This window comes from Canis lupus, chromosome 21 (genome assembly GCF_048164855.1).
Source record: "Canis lupus baileyi chromosome 21, mCanLup2.hap1, whole genome shotgun sequence".
Lineage (NCBI taxonomy): Eukaryota > Metazoa > Chordata > Mammalia > Carnivora > Canidae > Canis > Canis lupus.
In genome coordinates this window covers 38,017,702-38,043,346 of record NC_132858.1, presented here as the reverse complement: position 1 = coordinate 38,043,346, position 25,645 = coordinate 38,017,702, and the positions used below count along the sequence as shown (strand labels likewise).

The following is a 25,645-nucleotide window of genomic DNA, read 5'->3' as shown; positions in this document are numbered from 1 at the left end:
ACAACCTCAAAGAAAAGATTTGGGTTAAGCAAACAAGTATGAGGCGAAGAGAAAAAATATAAGTTAGAATAAATTGAAAAGATAATGTGGAAGAAGAGAAATAAGACTCTAAAAAAATCAAAGCAAGTATTGGGAAATCAATATGAAATTGTCAAGCTTAATTTTATGGTCAAAAAAGTGATAATATAATTTCCATGATTTATTACTTACTGGTAAGAAGTTCAAGAACAAATATAGTCAATAAAATTTCCTACTGATTTTGTATTACTGATTTGAAGTGGTGCCTCGGAAATAATGGTTCTAAATATATTTGGGTTCTTTATGCAGTTTTGGCATCAAAGCATCCAAATTGTGTTTGCCCCTTTTTGTCTAAGGCAACTTTTTAAATTCAAGTTGTTTCTACAAAGAGCACATAAAATCTTGATCTCTTGGATATGTAATTTCTTGAAGACATGAGTTTTTATTTTTTATTTATTTATTTTTTAAGATTGTATTTATTTATTAGAGACACACAAAGAGAGAGACAGGCAGAGGAAGAAGCAGGCTCCATGCAGGGCTCCTGACGTGGGACTTGATCCTGGGTCTCCAGGTACATGCCCTGGGCTGAAGGCAGCACTAAACCGCTAAGCCACTGGGGCTACCTGACACGAGATTTTAATAGTAAAATGGATAGGCCCTTAACTATAGCTGTGAGTGATCTCACTGAACATGTATTATACCAGGCACTTTGAGATGCTTCATGCTTAGGCCACAATCATACATTGGATTATGTCATATGTGCTCAAATTTCACCCAAATTAGTAAAACAAACAAACAAACTTTTCAAATACCCACTTTTCCTTGGAAAGTACTGTTTTGTCATGTATTTAGGAAACCTTAAAATTAAATGTACCAAGAGGGACATCAGATCATGTCACCTCAGCAACCTAAATTAAGCCTCCTATCCCAATCCCTCCCACCTCCACCCTGCCCACCCCATCAACTACAAGTCATAGTTAATGTTCAGTGCTTTGGGTTGATGGCCTGGATCTGTTTTTCCTACTTCTGAAAGAACTTGTCTATAATATTCAGATCAGAGCTTCACCTTTCTGTTTTGCTTTCTGCATTGATGAACAGATCTAACCACTGAGGGACACAGAAGACTGTGTCTCATAGTATGATTGACAGAGACCCGCATTTAACTCTTAAAGAAATTGTTCCAACATTATGTGGACTGTAGTGAACATTTTTAGAAATTGTGAAGGCATAAAACCCACAAAAGCTTCTTCTTTTTTTTTTTTAATTGAGAAACATAAAATATAAATCAATAGTTACTTAAAAATGTCTTTCAAAGAGCTAAATTCACTCTGTTAATTTAAGAACATAAATCAAATGACAAGTAAATTAATTATTCAATCATAAAATTATACAGATTGGTCTATTTATAAATGATAGACCAGAGAGAATGTTAAGAATATATGAAAAAGTTCCCTTTTATGTTTTTAAATACAAAGTTATAAAGTAAAAATATTTTAAACCAGTTTAACATATTTTTAAGAGCTTAGTGTCTCCAGCTAAAACATACTGTGATGTTGTATGATGGATATAACATTGAGATCTACCTTAAACTTGGGTGGTTTGGATTTAGCCTTATTTTTAAATTTATGTTTATTGGACAAGGCCCTTAAAATCTTTGGAATGCTTTATTTCAGTTAATGCATTATTAACTAAAAAAGTAGGGGTTAAAAAATCTGCCTACCCTCACAGGGTGTTGGTAGATGGAAAAGAAAGAGTGTATGATAAAGTAAACTTTATTGTTATCATTTAGTATCAAAAGTAGCATTTAGACATCTGGTCCCAGAGAAGATGGCATGGACTCACTTTTCTCTGTCCCTCCCCTCTGGATGTCCTGGAAGTAATTCAACAAATTATAAAAAAGACTATAATTTTCATTAAAATACTATAATCATAAAAATGACTTTTCAACAAAGAAAAGCCCAGGACCAGATGGCTTCATTGGTGAATTCTACCAAACATAAAATGAAAAAGTAATGCCAATCCCTCTGCAACCCTTCCAAAAAACTGAAGAGGAGGGAATACTCCCAAAGTCATTTTGTGATGCCAGGATTTTCCTAATACCAAAGCAGACAAAAAAAAAATTACAAGAAAAGGAAATTAATAACAGCCCTGATAAATACAGATGTAAGGCGTCCCTGGGTGGCTCATTGGTTGAGCCTTTGCCTTTGGCTCAGGTTGTGATCTCAGGGTCCTGAGATTGAGTCCCACATCAGGCTCCCCGCAGGGAGCTCACTTCTCCCGCCACCTATGTCTCTGTCTCTTGGTGTCTCTCATGAATAAATAAATAAAATATTTTAAAAATATAGACGTAAAACTTCTCAACCAAATATTAGCAAAGTGAACTCAATAGTTCATTAAAGAATCCTATACTCTGACCAAGTGGAATTTACCACTGGGATGCAAAAGATGGTTCAACATACGTAAACCAGTAATATGACATACTATTTTAATGAAATGAAAGATAAAATTATATGATCATCTCAATAGAAACACAAAAACCAATTTAAAAATTTCAACATTCATTCATGATAGAAAGTCTCAACAATTTGAGCAGAGAAGAAATGTATCTCAATATAATAAAAGCATAATAATAAATAATAAGTTAAGCTGACAGCTAGTCAATGATGAAAGGTTGAAATCTTTCCTTTAAGATAAGGAATAAGACAAGGGAGCCCATTCCCATCACTTCCTTTAACATAGTAACAGAAGTCTAGCCAAAGAAATTAGCAAATTAGCAAAGAAAATTAATGAAAGGTATTCAAATCAGAAAAGAAGTAAAATTATCTCTGTTTGCAAATAAGTATAATCTTACATATAGAAAACCCTAAAAACTATACCAAAAAGTTGTCAGAAGTAATCAACAATTATATAAAGTTTTAGGATACAGAAATGAATGAATTATCTGATAAAGAAATAAAGAAAATAATCCCATTTGCAATAGAATAAAAAATAAAGAAATTCTAAGGAGATCAAAGTTCTATATACTAAAAATACAAGATTTTGATGAAAAAAAAACTGAAGAAGACATACATAAATGGGAACATATCCTGAATTTCTGTATTGGAAGAACTAATATTGCTAAAATGTCCATGCTGCCCAAAGCTATCTATAAGCTGTCTATAGACTCAATGAAATTGCTATCAAAATTCCAATGGCATTTTTCACAGAATAAAAAAAAATCCTAAAACTCATATGAAATCATACTGACCCTGAATAGCAAAAGCAATCCAGAGAGAAAGAACAAACAAACAAAAATCAAGGCATCATGTTTACTGATTTCAAACTAGATCATAAAGCTAAAATAATCAAAATGGTGTGGTACTGGCATAAAAAGAGACACATAGTCAGGTGGGATAGAATCAAGAATCCAGAAATAAACCCATGCACTTATAGTCAACTAACATTTAATAAGAGAGCTAAGAGTACTTAATGGGAGACATATAGTTTCTTCAATAAGTGATATTGAGATAACTGTATATTCATATGCAGAAAAATGAAATAGGACCCCTATATCACTTGAAATGGATTAAAGACTTAAATATAGGATCTGAAACCAAAAATTACCAGAAGAAAACATAGGAAAAGCTTCTTCACATTGATCTCGGCAATTAGTTTTTTGGATTTGACGCCAAAACACAAGCAATAAAATAGAATATAAACAAGTGGGACTACACCAAACTGAAAAGCTTCTAAATAGCAAAAGAAACAATAAAAAAAAATTTAAAGACAATCTATAGAATGGTAGAAAATATTTTAAATCATTTATCTAAAAGGAGTTAAAATCCAAAATGTATAAGGAACTCATACAACTTAAGAGTAAAAAAAGAAAAAAAATCAGTTAAAAAATGGGCAAAGGATCTGAATAGACTTTTTTCCAAAGATGACACACAAATGGCTAACAGGTACATGAAAATGTGCTCTATATCACTAATCATAAGGAAATATGTCTGAAGCACAAGGATATATCATCTCATACCTGTTAGAATATTTATTATCAAAAATATAAAGATGGCAACGATGTAGAAAGAAATGGAACCTTTGGGCACTGTTGCTAGGGATATAAATTGGTAGAGCCACTATGGAAAACATATGGAGGCTTCTCAAAAAATTAAAAATAGAACTACCATATGATCCAGAAATTCTACTTTTGGCTATGTATCTGAAGTAAACTGAATCACTACTGGAAGAGGTATCTGCACTCCTATGTTCCTTGCAGCTTTATTCAAAATAGCCAGCAAATGAAAACAATCTATGTGTCCATCAATGGATGAATGGATAAAGAAAATGTAATGTACGTCTACAACGGCATATTTTTCAGCTATAGGAAGAAATTCTGTCATTTGTTACAATATGGATGGATTGGGGGTATTATGCATAAGTTAGATAGAGAGAAATACTGTAGGATATCATATATGAAATCTAGAACTCCCTCTCCTGCAAACTCATAGAAACAGAGCAGAATGGAAGGCTAAGAAATGGAGGAAATGGGGGGATGTTGGTCAAAAGATACAAACTTCCAGTTATGAGATGAATTAGCTCTGGAGATATAATGTACAGCATGCTGATTACAGTTCATAGTACTATGTATTATACTTGAAGGTTGCTAAGAGAGTGAATCTTAAATGTTCTCATCCCAACCCCCCACATAAAGTAATTATATGAGTTGTTGGATGTATTAACACAATAAACTTATTATTGTGTCAGTCATTTCACTATATATATGTGTATCAAATGATAATGTTGTATATCTTTAACTATACAATATATCAATTATATCTCAATAAATTTGGAAAAAACACATGTTAAAATCGTTTTTATATTTCAAAGCATGGGCAGTATTTTAGTTATCTTTCTATTGATACATAATTAAGGTTTTCTGTAACACAGGACTGTCAACTTTGAAATTTCTTGAGACTTGCTCCACAGACTACCATGTACTCATTGTTTGTAAAGTACTCTGTGTGCTTGAGAACGTACTTTCCATCTAAGTGCAGTGTCTATATGTGGCTTTTAAATCAAGATTACTATTTCTGTTATTCAAATCTTTCTTTTTGTTTAAAATATTGAGAAAGGAGAGGTACATGAGGTAATATACTCCATAAATTTTTCAAATCCTCTTTTCAGATTTGTAATTTTTTCCTTCATATAAAACTTGAAGGTATGTTATCAGATGCATATGCATTTAGAATTTTTTAAATCTTCCTGATTAATTAAACCTTCTATCTATTTATACATTTAAAAAACTAAGTTAGGGAATATCAGTGTACTCAATATTAGGGATTAGAATATGGCTACAGTAATCTAGACAGGATGGTTCTGGTGCAGAGAAAGACCCATAGATCAATGGAACCCAAATGATTTATGGCAAAGTTGTACACACGGTTTACTGGAGGAAGGATAGCCTTTTCACCTAACAGTGCTAAAGCAAGTGGACATCCATAGGCTACAGCAATAATAATAATAGTAATAATAATAACAATAATTTAAAAATCTCAACCTAGATCTTACACCTTATACGAAAATTATTTCAAAGTAGGTCACAGACTTACAGGTCAAATATTGAAGTACACAATTTAGGGGAAAAATGAGAAACTCTTTGGCGTCTAGGGCTGGTTAGAGAGTTTTTATATTTTATACTGAAAGCATGTTTCAGAAAAGGAAAAATTGATAAATTTGATAAATTGCTAAAAATTGATAAATTTGACTTCATCAAAATTAAAAATATTTTCTCTGCAAAAGACCCCGTTAAGAGGATAAAATAAAAATCATAGTTTGGGAGGCAATGTTTATAAACAACATATCTGATAAAGGGATTTATTATATATAGAATATGTAAATAATTCTCAAAACCAAATTAAAAAAAATAATCTAATTAAGATTTGGGCAAAAGGCATCATCAGACATGTTACCAAGCAGGATACACAGATGAGAAATAATTACATGAAAAGATGTTCAAGAACCACCTGGGTGGCTCAGTTGGCTAAGCGTCTGCCTGCCTTTGGCTCAGGTCATGATCCCAAGGTCCTGGAAAGGAGCCCCCTGCTCAGTGGAGAGACTCCCTCTCCCTCCCCCCCCCCCACTTGTGCTCTCTCTCACAATCTCTCTCTCATATAAATAAATAATATTTTTCAAAACAGATGTTCAATATCATTAGCCATTAGGGAAATACAAATTAAAACCATAATGTAATATTACACACCTCTCAGAATAACTAAAATTTAAAAAGTCATAACACCAAATGCTGGAAAGGATGTAGAGAAAATTGGTTCATTGCTGGTGGGAAGTAAAAGAATATAGCCATTCTGGAAAATAGTACAGCTGTTTATTCTAAAGCTAAAAATGTACTTTCCAAAAAACCTAGCAATTACTGTCTTGAGCTTTTATCCCAGGTAAGAGATCTATGTTCATGAAAAATCCTATATACAAATGTTTGTGGCAGCTTTTTTCATATTAACTAGAAGCTGGAATCAACCTAGATGTCCTTCAACAGGTAAATGCTTAAACAAACAGTGGTACATAAAAAGTAGCAAACTATTGATACACATACTTGAAAGGGTTTCAATGAAATTAAGTTGAGTGAAAAAAAGTCCATCTCAAAAGTTTATTCACTGCATGATTCCATTTATAGAACATTTTTGAAATACCAAAGAAATTGACATGGAGAACAGATTAGTGGTTGTTAAGGGTTAGGGGTTGTTCAGTGAGAGGGGATGGATATGGATATAAAGTGGTAGCATAAGAGAGTCTTATGGGATGGAAGAGTTATGAATCTTGACTGTGGTCATGGTCACATGTAACTACATATGTGATATAACTGCATGAAAATACACACATACACATACATACACCAGTATTTGGATAACTAGTGAAATCAATCTGTGGATTGTACCAGTGTCAGTTTCCTGATTTTGATCCAGTATTATATTCATGTAAGGTGTTAACATTGGGGATCTTTGTTAGGGGTGTTTGGGCCCTCCCTAGAATTTCCTGTGAATTTATAAATATTTCAAAATAAAAAACTTTGAAAAGCCATATTTGAAATATCTTGAAATTATTTTGCTATTGTACAAAACAAGCAGATTTGATGCTGTCAATATTATTTTCAAACCTGCATGCATTAGGCAGTAAAGACAAGACACAACTCATTCCTAAATATAAAAGAAACTTGAGCAATCAAGAATAAAAGGATGCAATTTTATAATCCTTACACAGGTACTATTTTATAGCCATGATAAAGATTGGAGGTAGAAAAGAGAAATACATAAATGATTAGTGCAAAAATGATATTCAAAATATTTAACAACTTTTATGGTCTGGACACTAATCACTCAGAGTAGATGGGGGCCAATTATTACAGACGCCAGCCATAAAGAGAAGAATTGATATCGATGCAAAGCAGTGGAAAATCTATCCTATATGATTTATTTTGATTTTATTTTATTATTTCCTCCACAAAAGATTTATATTCCTAAAGTGTTGGTATTTTGTAGTACCCCTAAGCTGAAAACACTGGAAAAGGTACTATATTATTGGATGAAGCATACCTCAAAGTGCTGCTATAAAAAAATCATGACTAATATGAATAAGTACCAGTTAGCAAAATAAGAACAGTTTCTATTAAGATATTTTAAATTTCCTCAAATTTTTAATAAAACATCCTAAATATCATTATAAAAACAAAATAACATTCAAATTAGTTCATAATATTTAAAGATAGGAGTTCAAAATATCAATGACTTTTCAATTCTAAAGTTTCAGTACTTGAGGGGTATCTTTAGAGTCTGTTTTTTTTCTAATCTTTTACTCATTCATTTGAGAGAGAGAGCAAGTGGATGAGTGAGGAGAGAGGGGCAGAGGGAGAGGGAGAAGCAGATGCCCCACTGATCAGGAAGACCAACATGGGGCTCAATCCCAGGACTCCTAGATCATGACCAGAGCCAAAAGCAGATATTTAACCAATAAGCCTCCCAGGTGCCCCAGAGCCTGTTTTACTGAATTATTCCTAGGGGAAAGCTATCAAGGTACTTTACAAACATAATCTTAGGTTTATTAGATTAGGAAAACAAATATTCAAAGGTGAAATTAATTTGCTCATATTTATTGTTGAGAAATTAGGGTCATTAATTATCAATACAAATTTAATGAGACAACAGGCCAAAGCCCCTATTTGAAAAAGAAATAAACTATGCATTCTAGGAACAGAATGTGAACTACAAAAATAAAATTATGTGTTTCCTAATCTGTGTGACAGTTAAGAAATTCACTTAAGAAATGACCTAAAACTACGTACAGATGGCTAACAGACACATGAAAAGATGCTCAACATCATTCATCATCAGGGAAACACAAATCAAAACTACAATGAGACATCACCTCACACCTGTCAGAATGGCTAAAATTAACAACACAGGATACAACAGATGTTGATGAGGATGCAGAGAAAGGGGAACCCTCTTATACTGTTGGTGGGAATGCAGACTGGTGCAGCCACTCTGGAAAAGAGTATGAAGGTTCCTCAAAAAGTTAAAAGTAGAACTACCCTGTGATCCGGCAATTGCACTACTAGGTATTCACCCAAAGAATACAAAAGTACTAAATCAAAGGGATGCATGTATCCTGATATTTATAGCAGCATTATCTACAATTGCTAATTATGGAAACAATCTGACATCAATCCATAGATTGATGAATGGATAAAGAGGATATGGTACACACATATACAATTGAATATTCCTCAGCCATAAAAAAAGAATGAAATCTTACCATTTGTGATGACATAGATGGAGCTAGAGAGTATTATGCTAAGTGAAATAAGTCAGAGAAAGACAAATACTGTGTGATTTCACTCATATGTGTAATTTAAGAAATAAAACAGATGAACATGGGGGGTGGGAAGGGAGAGAAACACCAGAAAACAGACTAACTATGGAGAACTGAGGGCTGCTCGAGGGGAGGGGGGCAGGGGGATGGGCTAAATAGGCATTAAGGAGGGTACTTGTGATGAGCACTGGGGGCTGAATATAAGTGATGAATCACTAAATTCTACACCTGAAACTAATATTACACTGTATGTTAGCTAATTGGAACTTAAAAATTTGGAAAAGAAAGAAAAAAGAGGGGATCCCTGGGTGGCGCAGCGGTTTGGCGCCTGCCTTTGGCCCAGGGCGCGATCCTGGAGACCCAGGATCAAATCTCACATCAGGCTCCCGGTGCATGGAGCCTGCTTCTCCCTCTGCCTGTGTCTCTGCCTCTCGCTCTGTGTGTGTGACTATCATAAATAAATAAAAATTTAAAAAGAAATATATTTAAAAAAAGAAAGAAAAAAGAAATGACCTAAAATTGATTAGTGTTTTCTATTATTTTAGAATAGGCACCCTTCTCATGGTCTCACTCATACGTGGAATATAAGAAATAGTGAAAGGGACTATAAGAGAAAGGAGGGAAATTGAGGAGGGGGAATTAGAGAGGAAGACAATCCATGAGAGACTCCTAACACTGGGAAACAAACAAAGGAGGGGGCGAGGAGGAGGGATGGGATGACTGGGTGACAGGCACTAAGGAGGGCACTTGAGGGGATGAACACTGGGTGTTATACTATATGTTGGGAAATTGAATTCAAAGAAAAAAATTTAAAAATAAATGCAAAATAAAAGGAAAACTCAGTACACTATATTGATATATACAAAAAAAGGCAACCTCCTTCTCTTGAAAAAAAAAATCCACTTAATATATATTCCAAACATAGCTTATGCTATCTTCATTTATGTGCATTTTGGACACCATTTTTTTTAAAGATAAATAACTCAAAACTTTAGTTTAACTAAATGTCAATGGAAATGGAGTTCTCACATAGGTAAAGAGGTTAAGATTATGTGATTGTTTTTACAGCAATATGAGAAAACTGCCTTATAATTCATACACATTGAATATGGAAATGAAGCCACCTAGTATGTACAGCTGTGATTACAATTTTCTGAGAATTTAGAGCCATCGTAACAGAATAGAGGGGGACAATCTTTAATCTATCCATATTAGGCTGGAATTAGCTAGGCAGATAATTTTAGCCTGCAAGGGTTTTGTTCATTTCCATCTCTCCAGGATACTCTAGAATAATTCAAAGCTCTTTAGGTAGGCCAACTATTCTGAATTCTTCCTCTTGTCTTCTATGAGGCTCATTTGTTGGCTCAGAACACACAGAAAAGGAAAAGAAAGGAACAGTTATTGAGAGCCTGTAGTGCCACAAGCACTGTCCCTTTTATTTGTGAAGCTGAATCTACATGAAACAGATATCCTTCCCATTTTTACAGGTAAGAAACCTTAGGTTCTCAGAAGTGAAGAAGTTCCTTTCCCAAGAGCCCACAGATTTGTGTTTGGATTAGAAGTTTCCTTGACTCCAAATTTCACACAATTTCTTCTTCTGAATGTGATAATTTAATTACATTTCAACTTTAAGAAAAGAATGATCCTATGAGGTGTCTTCAAAAAGGCTTATTTATTTATGAGAAAGAGAGTGGGGGGGAGGGGCAGAGGGCGGGAATCTCAAGCAGACTTCCCCCCTGAGTGCAGAACCTGACATGGGGACATGGGGCTTCATCTCATGACTCATGAGATCATGACCTGAGCTGAAACCAAGAGTTGCACACTCAAATGACCGAGCCATCCAGGCACCCCAAGGCTTGAATCATGTTTGACGTTAACCCTATAGCTCAGTGAATCTTGGGGGATGTGTCACCACTGAGATATATGTGATCAGCAATGTCTCAGGAGAAACCCCATGGTACTGATTGTGGGGGCCAGAGACACATATGTTGATGTTTTTTATATGCAGTTCACTGATCTTGCCTCCAAATTGTTTAATAGTTAACCACTATTTCTGTGGAGTTTTGTAAAAGACTATATAGGCTTGCTAAATGGCACTCCCCCAAATACTAATATTAGAATCCAGTAGTAGGTGGAGATTTTTTTTTTCTGCTATGTAGACTGGTGCTAAAACTCTAAAAATGCAGAGCGATGACAAATGCACAGAATGTAGTGACTTTAGTACTTTCGACTGTATTGTGAGAGAAGAAAGTATGCGTTCACGTTTAGTACATTATGCTTCAAGATAAAATGGTTGCTTTGGTGTCAACAGATGGTTGTTTAATATGTATTTGTATGGAGCCATCTATGTTCCCATGTCCCCCTTGATAACAATAAGAAAATATTTGCTAGTTTTTTTCTCTAGCCCAAGAATAATTTAAATCAGTTGATAACCTCCCTTCCATCACTCTTTCACTCAGCTTCTTCTTTTGTAGTTGACCAAGGAATTAACTTTATGTACCAGTGTTAACAGAACTAAAAATGTCAACATTTACAGATCCATATCCACACACGCACACACAATATATATGCACACTCATGACAGTATGCACATATATACAACATCATGGAATTACATTTTGAGAGATCAAAATTTTAATTACGATAATAATAAAGAATTTATAGTTATGCAATCCAATAAGCTCTAAAATGTTCAATTAAAAAATACTGCATAAAACTTTTGCTTCCAGGTAGGATGGAGTGAGAAGCTTATAAACCATGAGAACACAAAGAAAATCTACACAAAATGTAAAAAATAAACAATTTAAAGGCATCAGCACTGCTGAAACAACAGGCCTAGGATTCCAAAGAGGAGAAAACCCTGAAGAAGTGAGGGAAGAATTTGCAGCTGATTTTGTTGATTCTGGGCTGTGGTAAGAACCCAGACTGCCTAGGTAGAAGGCCACTGCTAGAGGTTAGGGAAGCCAGCCGAAAGCTGAGGAGTCTTGAGAGACTGGAGTGACAAAATATAGACTTGAGAGATCTTAAACAGACAACCCATTATCCCATGATGACATCTGTCAATTCAGAAGCTGCAAGGTCTAGAGGCAAACAGCTAAGCTAAAACCCCTGAAATGCACCACAGGTTTTTGGCAGTCTTGCAATACTAGGAAGAAAAAACATTTTTAAAATATTGGCATTTAAGATCTGCCAAGAGGAAGGCCCCACATGAACACACGGGGCCAGGATTTGTCCTGTGGACCAAATCCAGCCTGCCTCTATTTTCTGTATGGTCCAGAAATGAAGACCAATTTATATACTTTTAAATGGCTGCCAAAAAAAAAAAAATCAAAAGAACAGTATTTTGAAATTCAAATCCTGAAAGTATACAAAACTCAAATTCTCTGTTCATAAACAAAGCTCCATCAAAACACATCCATGTCCTTTAATTATATATTGATTTGTCTGCTTTTGCATAATGAGTAGTTACAAAGAGACTGGATAACCTGCAAAGCCTAAAATATAGGCTACCTACCCTTTATAGAAAATGCTTGCTGACCTGCAAATAGGCTGTTAGTTGAAAACCTTGGGCAAACATCCTAAGCACAGGAACAAACCAGAGATAAATCGGGTCCTACCAAAACTCAGCCCAACCTCCTATTGGCTTAACTCCAGATTGGACTAAGTAATTAGCCTCCACTCTATCTCACTGGCATAAAAAGTATAAACCTTTGCTGGAGAAAGATATTATCATCTTGAGCCTCCATAATTTTTTTATACACATTTTACACACATCCCAGCATTCAGAAAATTACTCTACTTTGTTTGGTCTGAGTGGAACATATAAAGAAACCTCACTTAATTGGCTAGCTCAACAGCAGTCCATTAACATCCAACATTTAAACACACAATTTTAACCTATGTCTTAAAGAAACGAAAAATAAAACAGAAGTAACAGTATTACATAAAAGCAATTTTCTTGGCAAGAAAACTTAAAATATGTGTCTGGAATAATAGTATTCTAACTAACTAGATGTTAATTTCCATTGTATAACATTCCAGTAATATACGGAATAAAATCTAGGAGTTATTTATTTTGTAGAAAATGAAAACAAATAGTAATTGACTGGTTATAAATCATTCTGAACTACAAGACTATATTGCAGGGCTTGTTTTTCAATGACATGTGCTCCTCAGACACTGGCATCATATTTTAGGTATTTATCATCCTAAGAAGACAGACAAGTGCGGATGTGGGAAAACTGATAACACTGGAATATTAAAATTATGCAACGTCTTATGCCTACATCTCTCCCAGAATTTTAAAGTTTGATTTTAACAGCTTTTTCTAATAAAAAGAATAACTCAAAGGAACAAGACAGCTGAGAAGTTCAATGTGTCACAGCACTGCAAATCGTTAAATTCATTTTAATTAGGATATACTAAGGTTTTTACATCTGCGGCAAAAGTGAATTGTAACTTCCATATATAACAGATCAGGCCATTTTAATTTATAACTGATCACAATCTGCAGCATACGTCTTACTGGTGTCAAGGAAATATATAGCCTAATGGTGATCAAAAGTCCAGGTCACATAATTTTATGGGCTTCAACCACAAGCAGTCATACTATTCTACAGAAAGCATACAGATATAGCTATAAATATAAAATTTAATATAGACAGTGGTTAAAAACTGGATATTTATGCATTCAAATATGCACATATAAATTGTACACTATAATTCTTAATTGAACTCTGTATAACTAGCTTGTGAACAGTTACAGAAATGAACAATGTTATCAAAATATTATCTGATAAAGCCAGAACTATTGTTACAAAGGACTTTTAGAATTAGAGACTTATAAAAAGTTGACTTTTCAAAAACTTTTTTAAAAGTTTAAACTCTCATCACTTTCTCCACTTTTAAGAGCTTCTCAATGATAGATGCCTGTGAACAGGGCTCTAATAGGTTGAGGAGATAAAGGCTTGATTGTAGTCAAATAATAAATCAAAGGAGAGTATGCTATTTATCATTTTAGCTAAATTTTAAGTGTTCTTTAACATTAAACCCCAACATCTTTAAAAATTACAAGTGTCATCTGTAACAGACTTCATCTAATTTACTAGTATCAGTGCAAGGTTTACACCCATCTAACCCCCAACATTGTTCAAAAACATTCTTCACATACATGAAAACAGTTTCTAAGCAAGTTAGTATTACTACACTAGAAACTAGAAAATACTAAGGATATCCCAGGACATTCATGCAACTGGTTATTTAATTCAAATATTTGATTAAAGGAAAGTAGCCATATGTATAGATCTGTATACCACCGATTCTTTAATAACCAGCAGAATGCTATGCCTCTAAACACAAAAATCAATAATATTTATAGGTCCACAAGACTGTTTCTCTATATATCATGTTTGATGCCAATGAAAAGATAAGAGTCCTCAGAGAGACATATTGCAAACAAAAAGTCCTTAGAAGGTGGTGGAAAGTCAGGCCAGGAGTCACAGAACCAACAGAGATGACAGAGATGTGATATCCGGCACAGTTTCCTCAGAAAGAGAAAGGAAAACCACATGGCACTGCTGAAAAGCCGCGTTAATTCTCTCTCCTCTCTAAGCATTAAATAATACATCTTTAAAATTGTCTCAACTACATGATTGCTCCTGTCGGTGAGACCCTCCTTTAAGAAACACAAACATGCTCAAAGCGCAACGCAGAAACATCATAGAAACTTAATGACCTACCATTCTCTTTGCACTCTTCTGGAGGTTTAGCCTTTTTCGCAAGTCGAGGATCCAGCCATGATGTTGTCTTTGTGTTATGGCTGAAAAGAAAAGAGATCACTCTGAACAGACACATACTGAAAGGAATCAAGTTTATTCCTTAAAAAAAAGGGGGGGGGGCTGTTAGTCCAACAAAATTGCAATCGATACACTTAATTTGCTTACTGGTTCTAAGTAGCCCTGAAGGAGGTGTAAGAGTAATTGTGCAAGGCAGCTGTAAATTTGGCAACCTCAGCTCCCTGTCCTCAAAGCAGCTATTTTTATTAAAATCAACTAGAATGTTGCCAAGTTCACCTCATTGAAAATGCAGAACTCATCCAGAGCAAAAGGAATTTATTACAAATACTGGATTCTCCACTTGGAAGAGCACAGTTCGCAGGCTCTGATACTGTTTCCTCACTTTTGCAAAATGATTATTTTCATCTTAAACCTACCCTTTTCATAAACAGTTGTTTTGTTACTCTTTAACTACAGAGCTGGCAGAGGCAGTATAAAAGTGATGGAAATTACAGCATGTTCCCGGGATGCCTACATTTTCTCAAAAAGTGATTAATAGCAATTTCATTAACCCATATTTAGCTGTGTTGCATCTAAATTTTTTTAATCCAGTTAGGCAGGCATAGGATACAAATGCCTGTATTCTAGTGTTTCTAGAATGGAATTTCTGGGAATTAATAATAATTTAAATGACATTTGTGCTTTGGAAAAAAATATCTTCTGGAAAGCCTTTAGTCAGGAATTTTAAAAACATAGAGATGTTCTTACAACAGTGTGTCTTAAAGAGGCCCTGGAATCACCTGCATTGGAGTCACCTGGAGATTAACAGTGCATATTCTGGGTCTTCACAGAACTACTGAATCAGAATCTTTGAGGTTGAGCCACAAAATCTCCATCATTGGCAAGCACTCCAGGTGATTTTTATGCACATTATAATTTGAGAACCACTCACAAGCTCAAAACTGCTCTTTGGAGCTAAAGTCTTTACTGTGTACAGCTGTCTCAAGTGATCCCCTCTACCAATGGACAAATTATCAAGGATGTGACATTTGTGAGGGCTTCAGAAAAAGAATGAACAAAGTCACAGGTGTGGAAAAGTGTGAGACTCATACAGGGAAGAGTCAAGAGGCCAATAAATGGAACATGAAAGGGAACAATAGAAAATAGTTTAGAAATATAAATTAAAGCCAGATAATAGGGATATTTGAACACAGCCGTAAGAAAGTCAAATGATAAAGATGAAAGTCAAATGATAAAAATTTCACATATATTTTCTCTTTCTTCCTTGAAATTTAACTATGTTTTATTGTATCACAGACACAAGTATAACCTGACAGGCAAATCTCCACTTAGAGCAAAGGTCAAAAAATTCTTCCAGGCAGTATATTTAATAGCAAACTTATAGAGACCAGGTGCCTATCTAATGAAGAAAATTTTAAGGTAGGAAAGAGGAAAGATAAAGACAAGCTGGGAGTGGGCAAGCAAGTCCAGGTGTTAAAGCACATGGTGTTTTCTGGACGATGATCCTGTCTATTGTAGAGCCATCTCTGATTTGAAAACCGAGAGACATTAAGATTCTTGGGTCATGAAGTCTCTGCTCCTGAAGATTCCTTTTTATTTCTGAATTTCACGTGTGGTAAAGCAAAAATACTCTTCATCACTTCCTTCACATTTAGGACCTCCACGATGATTGATGCCTCTAAACAGGGCTCTCATAATTTGATGAGATAAAGGCCGTGAATTTGGTCAAATTGTAAATCGCCAGGAGAGTGTGCTAGCTTCTGTTTACTCCCAATTTGACCTTTGTAAAATCTGATGGTGCTTTATTATCGAGTTTCAGAAGCAAGTACTGCAGACACTTTTGTCTCATTCTGCTCCTCATTTGTAGTCATGTCAATATCATCTAGTCTTTTCCTCTGAACTAAAGACACCCATGGAAGGAGATTATGACCACCTCAAATATGTTAGTGAACTGGGTTCAGTGTTTGATGCTCTTATTTTGAAATAGGCAAATTCACTTAAAAAAATTTTTTTTAGGGCAGCCCAGGTGGCTCAGCGGTTTAGCGCCGCCTTCAGCCCAGTGTGTGATCCTGGAGACCCTGGATCGAGTCCCACGTCGGGCTCCCTGCATGGAGCCTGCTTCTCCCTCTGCCTGTGTCTCTGCCTCTCTCTCTGTGTCTCTCATGAATAAATAAATAAAATCTTTAAAAAAAATTTTTTAATAGACGTGACTTCATTACAAAGTGTGCATGCGCATACATGCGCATGTGCATTTGTGTGTAAGGCATGTTCATGTCTACGTTTTCATGTGTTAGGGAGAAATGTTGGGGAGTGAGCAAGGAAAATATATTTCCCAACTTTTTAAGTACAACTGCTTCTTCAAAATCCTTCCTTCATTTTGGAAAAAAGTCATTTATTTCTAGGTCTTTTAGACATATTCACAAAAGCAAACACATCTAGGACTAAGAGGTAAGGGGCCATTACTAAGCCATTACAGGGAGTCAAATTACCATTTCCATATCATTCCACCGTTGGTCTCAAATACCGGCTAATTTCATAGAGAACTGTGAGTCTCCTAGCTTTCCTGAGTTTATATAAAGCATTTCATTACAGGATGATTGTTTTTTAGGTTGAACTAGCATTAATGGTATGTCACTTTAATACACTTTGGCAGATGGAGTCTCTTACGGTTAACAGCATTTTTAGCTGATCCTCTGAAATGATTCTTAAAGAAATGTGGGTAGTAGTTAGTCTTAAACATCACATGAAGATACAGTACAGTATTTTTCAATAGTGGTTCTCCCCAGCCTTATAATTTGCATACTTCTCCAGGATTACAAAGGGGATATTTTTAATGCATTGGGAGACAACGGACCAAGTGGCTTTTCCATTTCCCTTAAATTATATATTTTTAACCTGGACAATTACCTTTGAAAATAGGATTAAACACTGGACAGGAAACTGTGTACAAAATGGGATCGTTGAGGGATTTTTCACAATCTACATAGCACTTTTCCTCAAGTTTGAGGATGTGATTTCCTTTTACTTCCACTGCTAAAGTAGATTTAAATAAAGCATCAGTTTTCTGGATCTAACCAAATGGTGTGTACACAAACGACAGGAAGGTTAAGAGGCTAATGCTATATGATCTTATATTGATACTAGTTTCTTAAACAGAGACACATACACACATATATGCTGAATTTGCAAAGAAATTTTTTCCCCTAGCTAGAGAATGGAAAAAATGTTTTCTAGGAATGCTAAATCATAGTAGTCTACTGCTGTATGTATTCCTATGGATAAAGTTAATGTGATGATCATGAAAAGTGAGAGATCAAGTGGAGTGAAGTCAGTAGCTATTCAGGTTCAATCAATCTCAGATTTAAAAATCTGGATAAAAACCTTAAAAGTGGTTTATCCAAACTCTTCCCCGATGTTAAACTGTATAATGAATCTATCTGGAGGACTGGAAAAAACCAGAAGTGAAATTTCATTTAACTCTGCAATAGTAGTTTAAATTCATAACAGAATGGCCTTGAAGACATGATAGGCTGACTTATAATGAATTAGAAATTTCTGTGTTTTTTTTTTGTTTTTTTTTTTTTTGTAAGTTTAACCTTTGCCAAACTGACAAAAGCTGCAGGTTAAATAATAACATCTTATCTTCCTGGGGAAACATTCTGCTCACATAGAAAATGCTTCACTTCGACAGGAAAAGCTGCTGACATTATGGCATACCATTGCAAAGTTATTCTCATTATCTCGTTGATGGTTGACTCTGTCGGGCTACGCTAGAACCTTCATATGCATCACCTCACTTAATGCTAATGAGCCTCTGTGGCTATAGATTTTTAATTCTGTTTTACGGGAGAAACAAAGGTTCAAAGAAGGTGAGTAACTTGCCCAAGGTTACACAGCTAGTGCGTGAAAGTGAAAGGGCTGGCATTAAACACAGTTACATCTGATTTCCAAGTTCAAGTTTCTTAAGCTCTGAAATCAGAGGCATACTAAACCTAACACTTGTTTTTCATACTGAGTTGCTTTATTTCGCTCCCTCAGAGAATAATCAAAGATCTTTTTCTCAGAGCCTTTGCCAATAGTTTGGAAATAGAGACATTTATCTCCCGTTTGAGGAGAGTAATCACAACAAATTCCTTTGTGTTGAATGCCTTGTACTTAGTAGGTATTATATTAAATTGCAGGCTCATAGAGATGAAAAGGAGGACATTGTGATTGAGGTACGGATAGCATCACTGGAAACATTTTTTTCCTTATAAACTTGAATTTTCCATCCAGATCACTTTTGAATCAAATGTTCTTCATTTAAATCTGAATATTTTTCCAGGGGGAGCTAAGATGGTGGCACAGTAGGAGGACCTCAGCCGCATCTGTCCATAGAATACAACTAGATAACTATCAAATCATTTTAAATATCCCAGAAATCAACCTGGGTAAAGTTTTAAAATTCATGATTTACAAAATCTCCATATAAATATTAGGTCTTAGAAGCAATACTAAGGAATTAGGTTAATAAAATTGCTATCAAGTGGTGGAACATTTTTTTAAAGATTTATTTATTTACTTTAGAGAGAGAGAGAGTATAAGGAGCAGGCAGAGGGAGAGGGGGGAGAGAGAAACTTTGAGGCAGAGTTCCTGCTGACATAGGGCTTGATCCCAGAACCCCATGATCATGACCTGAGCTGAAACCAAAAGCCGCTACTCAACTGACTGAACCACACAGGTGCCCCACAGGTGGAGGATTTTCATGTAGATCATGACACACTCTATCCTCCCTTCCATTTTTTCATTGTTCTATGTTTTCCCAGTCAGGGTATAAATCCCTTATTAGTTTCTTAGGTATACATAAGTGGATCCTCAAGGGTGATCCAATTCAAGCCTAATTCTAAGACATAAGTCTTTTCTTTCTGTTTCCTTTTCTTTCTGTTTCCTTTTCCTTCTTCTCCTTTACTTTTATATTACCATCTAGATAAATATAATGCTTTTAATACAGCACAAGTATTAGATCATATCTCACCAACTAAAATTTTATTAGTAGAACAAGAAATTTTTATTATCAAAAAAAAGAAATTTTTATTATCATACACATTTCCTCACTGTATTTTCTCTAAAAATAGTAACAGACTTAAAACAATGACAAATGCATTAAATTTAAAGAGTCCTCCTACAAGGGCAGTTGATGGGATGAGCACTGGGTGTTATACTATATGTTGCAAATTGAATTTAAACAAAAACAAATGTAAAAAAGAATAAGTCCTCCTTCAAAGCCAATTCTTAATCTTAGTCTTGAATTGACAGTTAAAATGTATTTTCATCTGGGAAATGCATCAGAACAATAATAAGAGATTAAAGTCAATGATGTTTGACTTCAAGAAACATAATCTTTTGAACCAGGTAAACAAGGTCCAAGTAAATATTTTAGAGTCTATTGGGCAATTCAAAATTTGTTTGGATGTTAAAGTTTCACTAGCAATGGTCATATAAGTTCAGAGACAATAATTAGAGATTGTGAGTACATCCTACAGAATTTCAAAAATAAATGCTAGTTCTCTCTCTCTTTTTAACTCATCTCTATATCCAAAATGGGGCTCAAACTCATAATCAAGAGTCGCATACTCTACCAACTAAGCCAGCCAGCTGCCCTTAAACATTAGTTCTTAAAAGTATATAAATTCACGTTTTATATTGTATACATTTTAGATTATTGTCGATAAAATCTTCAGGATGGTTACATCATTTGGCAGAAGACTTTCTCCCCCTTTTATATCATCTTTCCAAAAAGATTAAAGGCAATGACTAGATAGATATACTGATGATGAACAGTGGGAACTTTTTCATTCAAGACTTCATTCTTTCACAGTTTTACTATTTTTTCTATTTATACACTGGCAATCTACATGAAAAGTTATTCTTCTATAGGGATTGTTTTCTAAACAATATTCCTAAAAATGTTATTAACTAAGTGAATTATGTAAGTTTGCCATTATATTATCTTTCATATGTTTAGAAACATTTTTAAGAAAGTTTTATTATAAATAGAATATCTTGAGTGTGAATTGCATACTGTTTTGTTTAAAACAGATTACTTTATGTCTGGGGAGTTTGGAATATCTTGAGTGTGAATTGCATACTGTTTTGTTTAAAACAGATTACTTGGGATCCCTGGGTGGCGCAGCAGTTTGGCGCCTGGCTTTGGCCCAGGGCGTGATCCCGGAGACCCGGGATCGAATCCCACATCGGGCTCCCGGTGCATGGAGCCTGCTTCTCCCTCTGCCTGTGTCTCTGCCTCCCTCTCTCTCTCTGTAACTATCATAAATAAATAAAAAAAAATAAAAAATAAAAAAAAATAAAACAGATTACTTTATGTCTGGGGATTGCAATGGAGTCTTGCACAGGCACAAGAAAAAAAGAACATGAAAAAATTCAATATATCTACTGTGCTTTAATACGAATTACAGAGAGTAAGCACAGATCATATTTTGTGACTGGCGGGGATATACCAAGCTTAGAATGAGAAAGCTGGGGTTGCTTCATACCAAATAATTGATTTTACTTCTCTTTCCAATAAATTTCCCAAGTATTATGTCTACTCTTTAATTAAAAAAAAAATGTGGCTTTGTTTGAAATGGTAATTAGTGATTTACTTAAAACTTAAGGAGATACAGAAATGGCAACACAAGAGGAAACAGATTGTATTGTGTGTCTTTCTGATAACTTAAAAGCAAATTCAGCCCGGACAACGATTTAGGAAACCATGTACAGCCATGACATTTTTCACAGATGTGATTTTCAGTTTCAAAAGTCTGCTTTAAAAAATCTATTATTTAAGATGACATAGCGCCCACTGCCATGCAGGAAGATGGTAGTAAACAAATAGGTTCTTGTTGTCATTTTGTTTTTTGCCAAAGGAATAAGCAGTCTCTTTTATGTCACTAACTAAACTGACTCCCATACAAAGAGGGAATTTAATAGGATTCCCAAAGCATGTCAATACAGATTAACCCTATGGCAGCTCTGCTTTATGGAACATTTAGCCTCTGGAATAGTGGCTTTCTGGCTGAAAAACTTAGAAACAAACACTGTTTGTAATAATAAAGTTTACTTTTATTTTAGCCAATGTTTATTTATACAGTGGAGGTAGTATGGGATAATGGCAATGGCTTTGCAAGGTCATGAACTATGAGACTTTAAGAATGTTAATTTGTCAGGGCCTCTGAGTGGCTCAGTTGATTAAGCCTCTGCCTTTGGCTCTGGTCAGTGGTGATCAGGGTCCTGGATGGAGCCCCACGTGGGGCTCCCTGTTCAGTGGGAAGTCTGCTTCTCCTTCTCCCATTCCATCTGGGCTTTCCCCTCTCTCTTTCTCAAATAAATAAATAAAATCGTAAAAAAAAAAAAAAAAAAAAAAAGAATGTTGGGGCAGCCTGGGTGGCTCAGCGGTTTAGCACCGCCTTCAGCCCAGGGCGTGATCCTGGAGACCAAGGATCGAGTCCCACATTGGGTTCCCTGCATGGAGACTGCTTCTCCCTCTGCCTGTGTCTCTGCCTTTTTTCTCTCGGTGTCTCTCATGAATAATAATAATAATAAATGTTAATTTGTCCAAGGATCCCTTAAAATCTCATCTATGAAATCGGGTGTATCAAATGCTCACAAGGTAGTTACAAAATAATATATGTAATGTAGGCACTATAGCAAAATGACTGAAAGCAAGGACCCTGGAGAAAGTCTGTATCCCATGACAGTATGATTCTTGTCAGCTTTGCCGAATACTGTATGCCCAGCATTTAACATGGTGTCTTGCACATGGCATGTGTCCTATAAAGATGAGTTGAGTAAATGGCATCAAAGCATCTTGGTTTTGTGAATTCTTGGTTATACGGCCACGGGCAAGTGACTTACCTCCACAAGCCTCAGCTTCCCAAGTGAGCACAGTGTAAGTGCTTAAGAAAGTAGTTATTATTGTCTAACCTGAACACAGCCTGAACAAAGTAGGCACTCAGTATGTCATAATTATTATTACTAGTTTGAATGTATCAATAATATGTATCGTGAGTGTACATATTAATTATTTAATATGTAAATACTAGAAGACATTATTAATGAGGATAATGTTATGAATTAAGGAAATTACTGCTTTTAAACAATATTATTCACTTCAAAGCCTTATGAAAACTACTAAACATAAGACATTATTAATGCTTTAAAGCATGTTTAGAAGAGAACATTCATGCACAATTTAAAATCTCATTGGTTAAAAATGCTTTCTCAGGTATTCACTTTCTCATTAAATATCACTGTTAATGATCAAAGGAATCTGCTTTTCATTCATCAAAGGATGCAGTTCTGAAAAGTGGGAAATATAGTTGACCCATGTGTTCTGGTACTGAAAACAAGAAAATCCCTCATCTTCTAAATGCAGAACTTGTTAAGTACAGAGACATATAAAGTATTTTGCAATACTGAACAAATCAATAAATATTTTAAAATATTACTGCACAGAAGACAAAAAATGGAATTACTTGTTATCTTAATTCAAAACCCACAGTATATATAATTCAAAAAAAAGATATATCTGAGCTCACATTTCACCAAGGAGGAATTCCTCTCTTCCATCCAAAAATGTGTATGTATATAAATGTAAATAAATAGATATTTATATTAATGTATTTAGATTTTATACACAGAACCACGGGGCCCTTCTCCTTGGTTTCACTTGCTTCTGTTTTACCAAAATCTTTGTTTCACAGGAGACAGAAATCAGTGAAGTGTAATGAGGGCTGTTGCCTACCAGGGGAGACTTCTATTACTATAAGTGACTCTCACAATATTTGTACCAGAGGGAAGTTCTCACTGATGCCAGCTCTCCTTACTTCACATGTCTATCTTCTCCTCCATCTCTTTTATCTGTCTTTTAATTTACTCTACTGGCCTTTTTGTCTTCTTTCTTTACCTTGACTTTGCTTCAGGACTGCAAACTTTTATATGACAAGTACTACTTGTTTTCTAAGTTTCTTGGCTAGAAATTCCGGGGCCCGTCATGGCTTAGTCCCCAAGAAAGTTCTTATTGCCCCACCATGATCCCTTTCCTGTCACATTCCTGCTCTAACAGACTGTTTCCAAGGGCCTTTTCTATTCACAAAAGGATTCATTGTGGGCCGCCTGGGTGGCTCAGTGGTTGAGCTCTGCCTTTGGCTCAGGGTATGATCCTGGGGTCCTGGGATCAAGTCCTGCATCAGGCTCCCTGCATGGAGCCTGCTTCTCCTTCTGCCTGTGTCTCTGCCTCTCTCCCTCTGTGTCTCCCATGAATAAATAAATAAAATCTTAAAAAAAAGAATTCATTGTGATATCAACAGCAAAGTTACCCACAGGTCAATGACAGTGGGTTGAAGTTCTGATTTTGTCGCACACGGTTAGAAGGGAAGAAGTATTCCAGGCAAAACAGTGAAAGCAGTCAGGAGAGAATCAGCAAAAATGGAGGGAAAAGTAAAGCAGAGTGAAATACAGGCAAAGAGAAAGGAAACCACAAGGCACATGTTCATAGTGTGGAAATGAAGCACCAGATGAAGAAGACGCTGATTCCTGCCTAGTCTGATATGTGAGCTCATCACACTGAGAATGGGATTCAAAGGTGACTTCTTCAAGAAAGAAAAGACGGGGCTCGAACTGGTCCAGGGTGAAGGGTGGGGTGAGAGGTGCCTCCATTCTGTGGAGGAATCTCCTTAAGTAGGGCATTCACACCTGCCTTCTACAGGAAACACCTTCCCCTTCACATTCCCACTTCAGCCTTAACTCGAGGCTTCTTCATTTTCCAAAACTCTGGGTGAGTCTCTCCAGCATCAGCTTTCTTGCCAAAATGAAGTTATATCCTCTCTTGTATCTTAATTTTCCACTTCCACTTATCTCTGTTCCTCTGCTCATTAATTCTTCCCTGAAGTAACAGAAAGCCTGTCTTGCAAAAAAGCACTAATGATCTAGCAAAATGGAAACAGAGCAATCATTTCACAGGATTCACCATTAAATACCTATTGCCTGGTAGGGTCAGAGGGTCTTCTCACTATCCCTGATAAGCCTAGTGACTGGGTCTTTGAAAGCACCTGTGTCTACACATTGCCAAGTGTGCATGACCACACATTCCCAATGGTGCCTCCTTTTATTACTTAAGTCTGTGCTAAGCATATCCTTCTCCAAATAGGATCATAAAACTCAGAAATTAGTTGTTTACTGATTGTTTATAGTTATATGTCTCTCTTCCCCAACTTGAACAATAAATCTCAACTATAAACTTGAGAACAGGTACGAAATCTTATGAATCTTTGAATTCAGTCGAGTATTAACAAAATCATTTTGGTACATTCTCTCATATCTTGCAGAGCCTCATCACTTACTACATACCATGAGCACAACATCATCTTTCAAAGTCCCTCTTCTTCACAATCACAAAATCTGACACTGTTTAAAGGAGAAAATATTATTTTGTAATCACAAAGATTTTTATAATTGCATTATTAGAAACCTTATAAGGAAACAGCTCTTTAATCAACTTGTCATGTTGGTTTTCTTTTATTATTTCCACATGCCCTTACTCCTCCTGTGTATATAAATACATAGATAAATAAAATAAAAATGTATATACTATCGGTCTCCTTCTTCTGAATAGCAATTTTCCTGAACACCAACGTATGTAGGGTTTATACTTTGAGTGGCCCCATGCTGTACTTATCAATAACAAAGTAATGTTTTTAGATTTAAATACTTTTTTTGGCATTTAAAAAACTCCATATGGCTTCTTCTTTTCCAATTAATTGGTAAAAGATTTCTTTGGGTCATTGATTATAGCAATAAAAAATAATGCAAGAGATATTTATTCTTTTTTTTAAATTTCCAAGATCTGTCAAAAGGTGAGTGGTAGAGATTCATTTTCTGCAAAACACTGTATTTCTTATCCCGTGTTGGAGTCAAGCAGAGCACCAAGTAATTAC

General features: G+C 35.3%; 1 protein-coding gene across 12 annotated transcripts in view; it reads right to left on the bottom strand.

The window, feature by feature from the left end:
- The window catches only part of MAGI2 (membrane associated guanylate kinase, WW and PDZ domain containing 2), a 1,329,894-nt gene that overhangs the window by 433,289 nt on the left and 870,960 nt on the right, over nt 1-25,645 (bottom strand). For all 12 annotated transcript variants that reach the window (XM_072791399.1, XM_072791396.1, XM_072791402.1 and 9 more), the window contains exon 6: nt 14,616-14,695. In XM_072791399.1, coding sequence (XP_072647500.1) covers nt 14,616-14,695 — 80 coding nt within the window. The remainder of the gene's footprint in view (nt 1-14,615; nt 14,696-25,645) is intronic.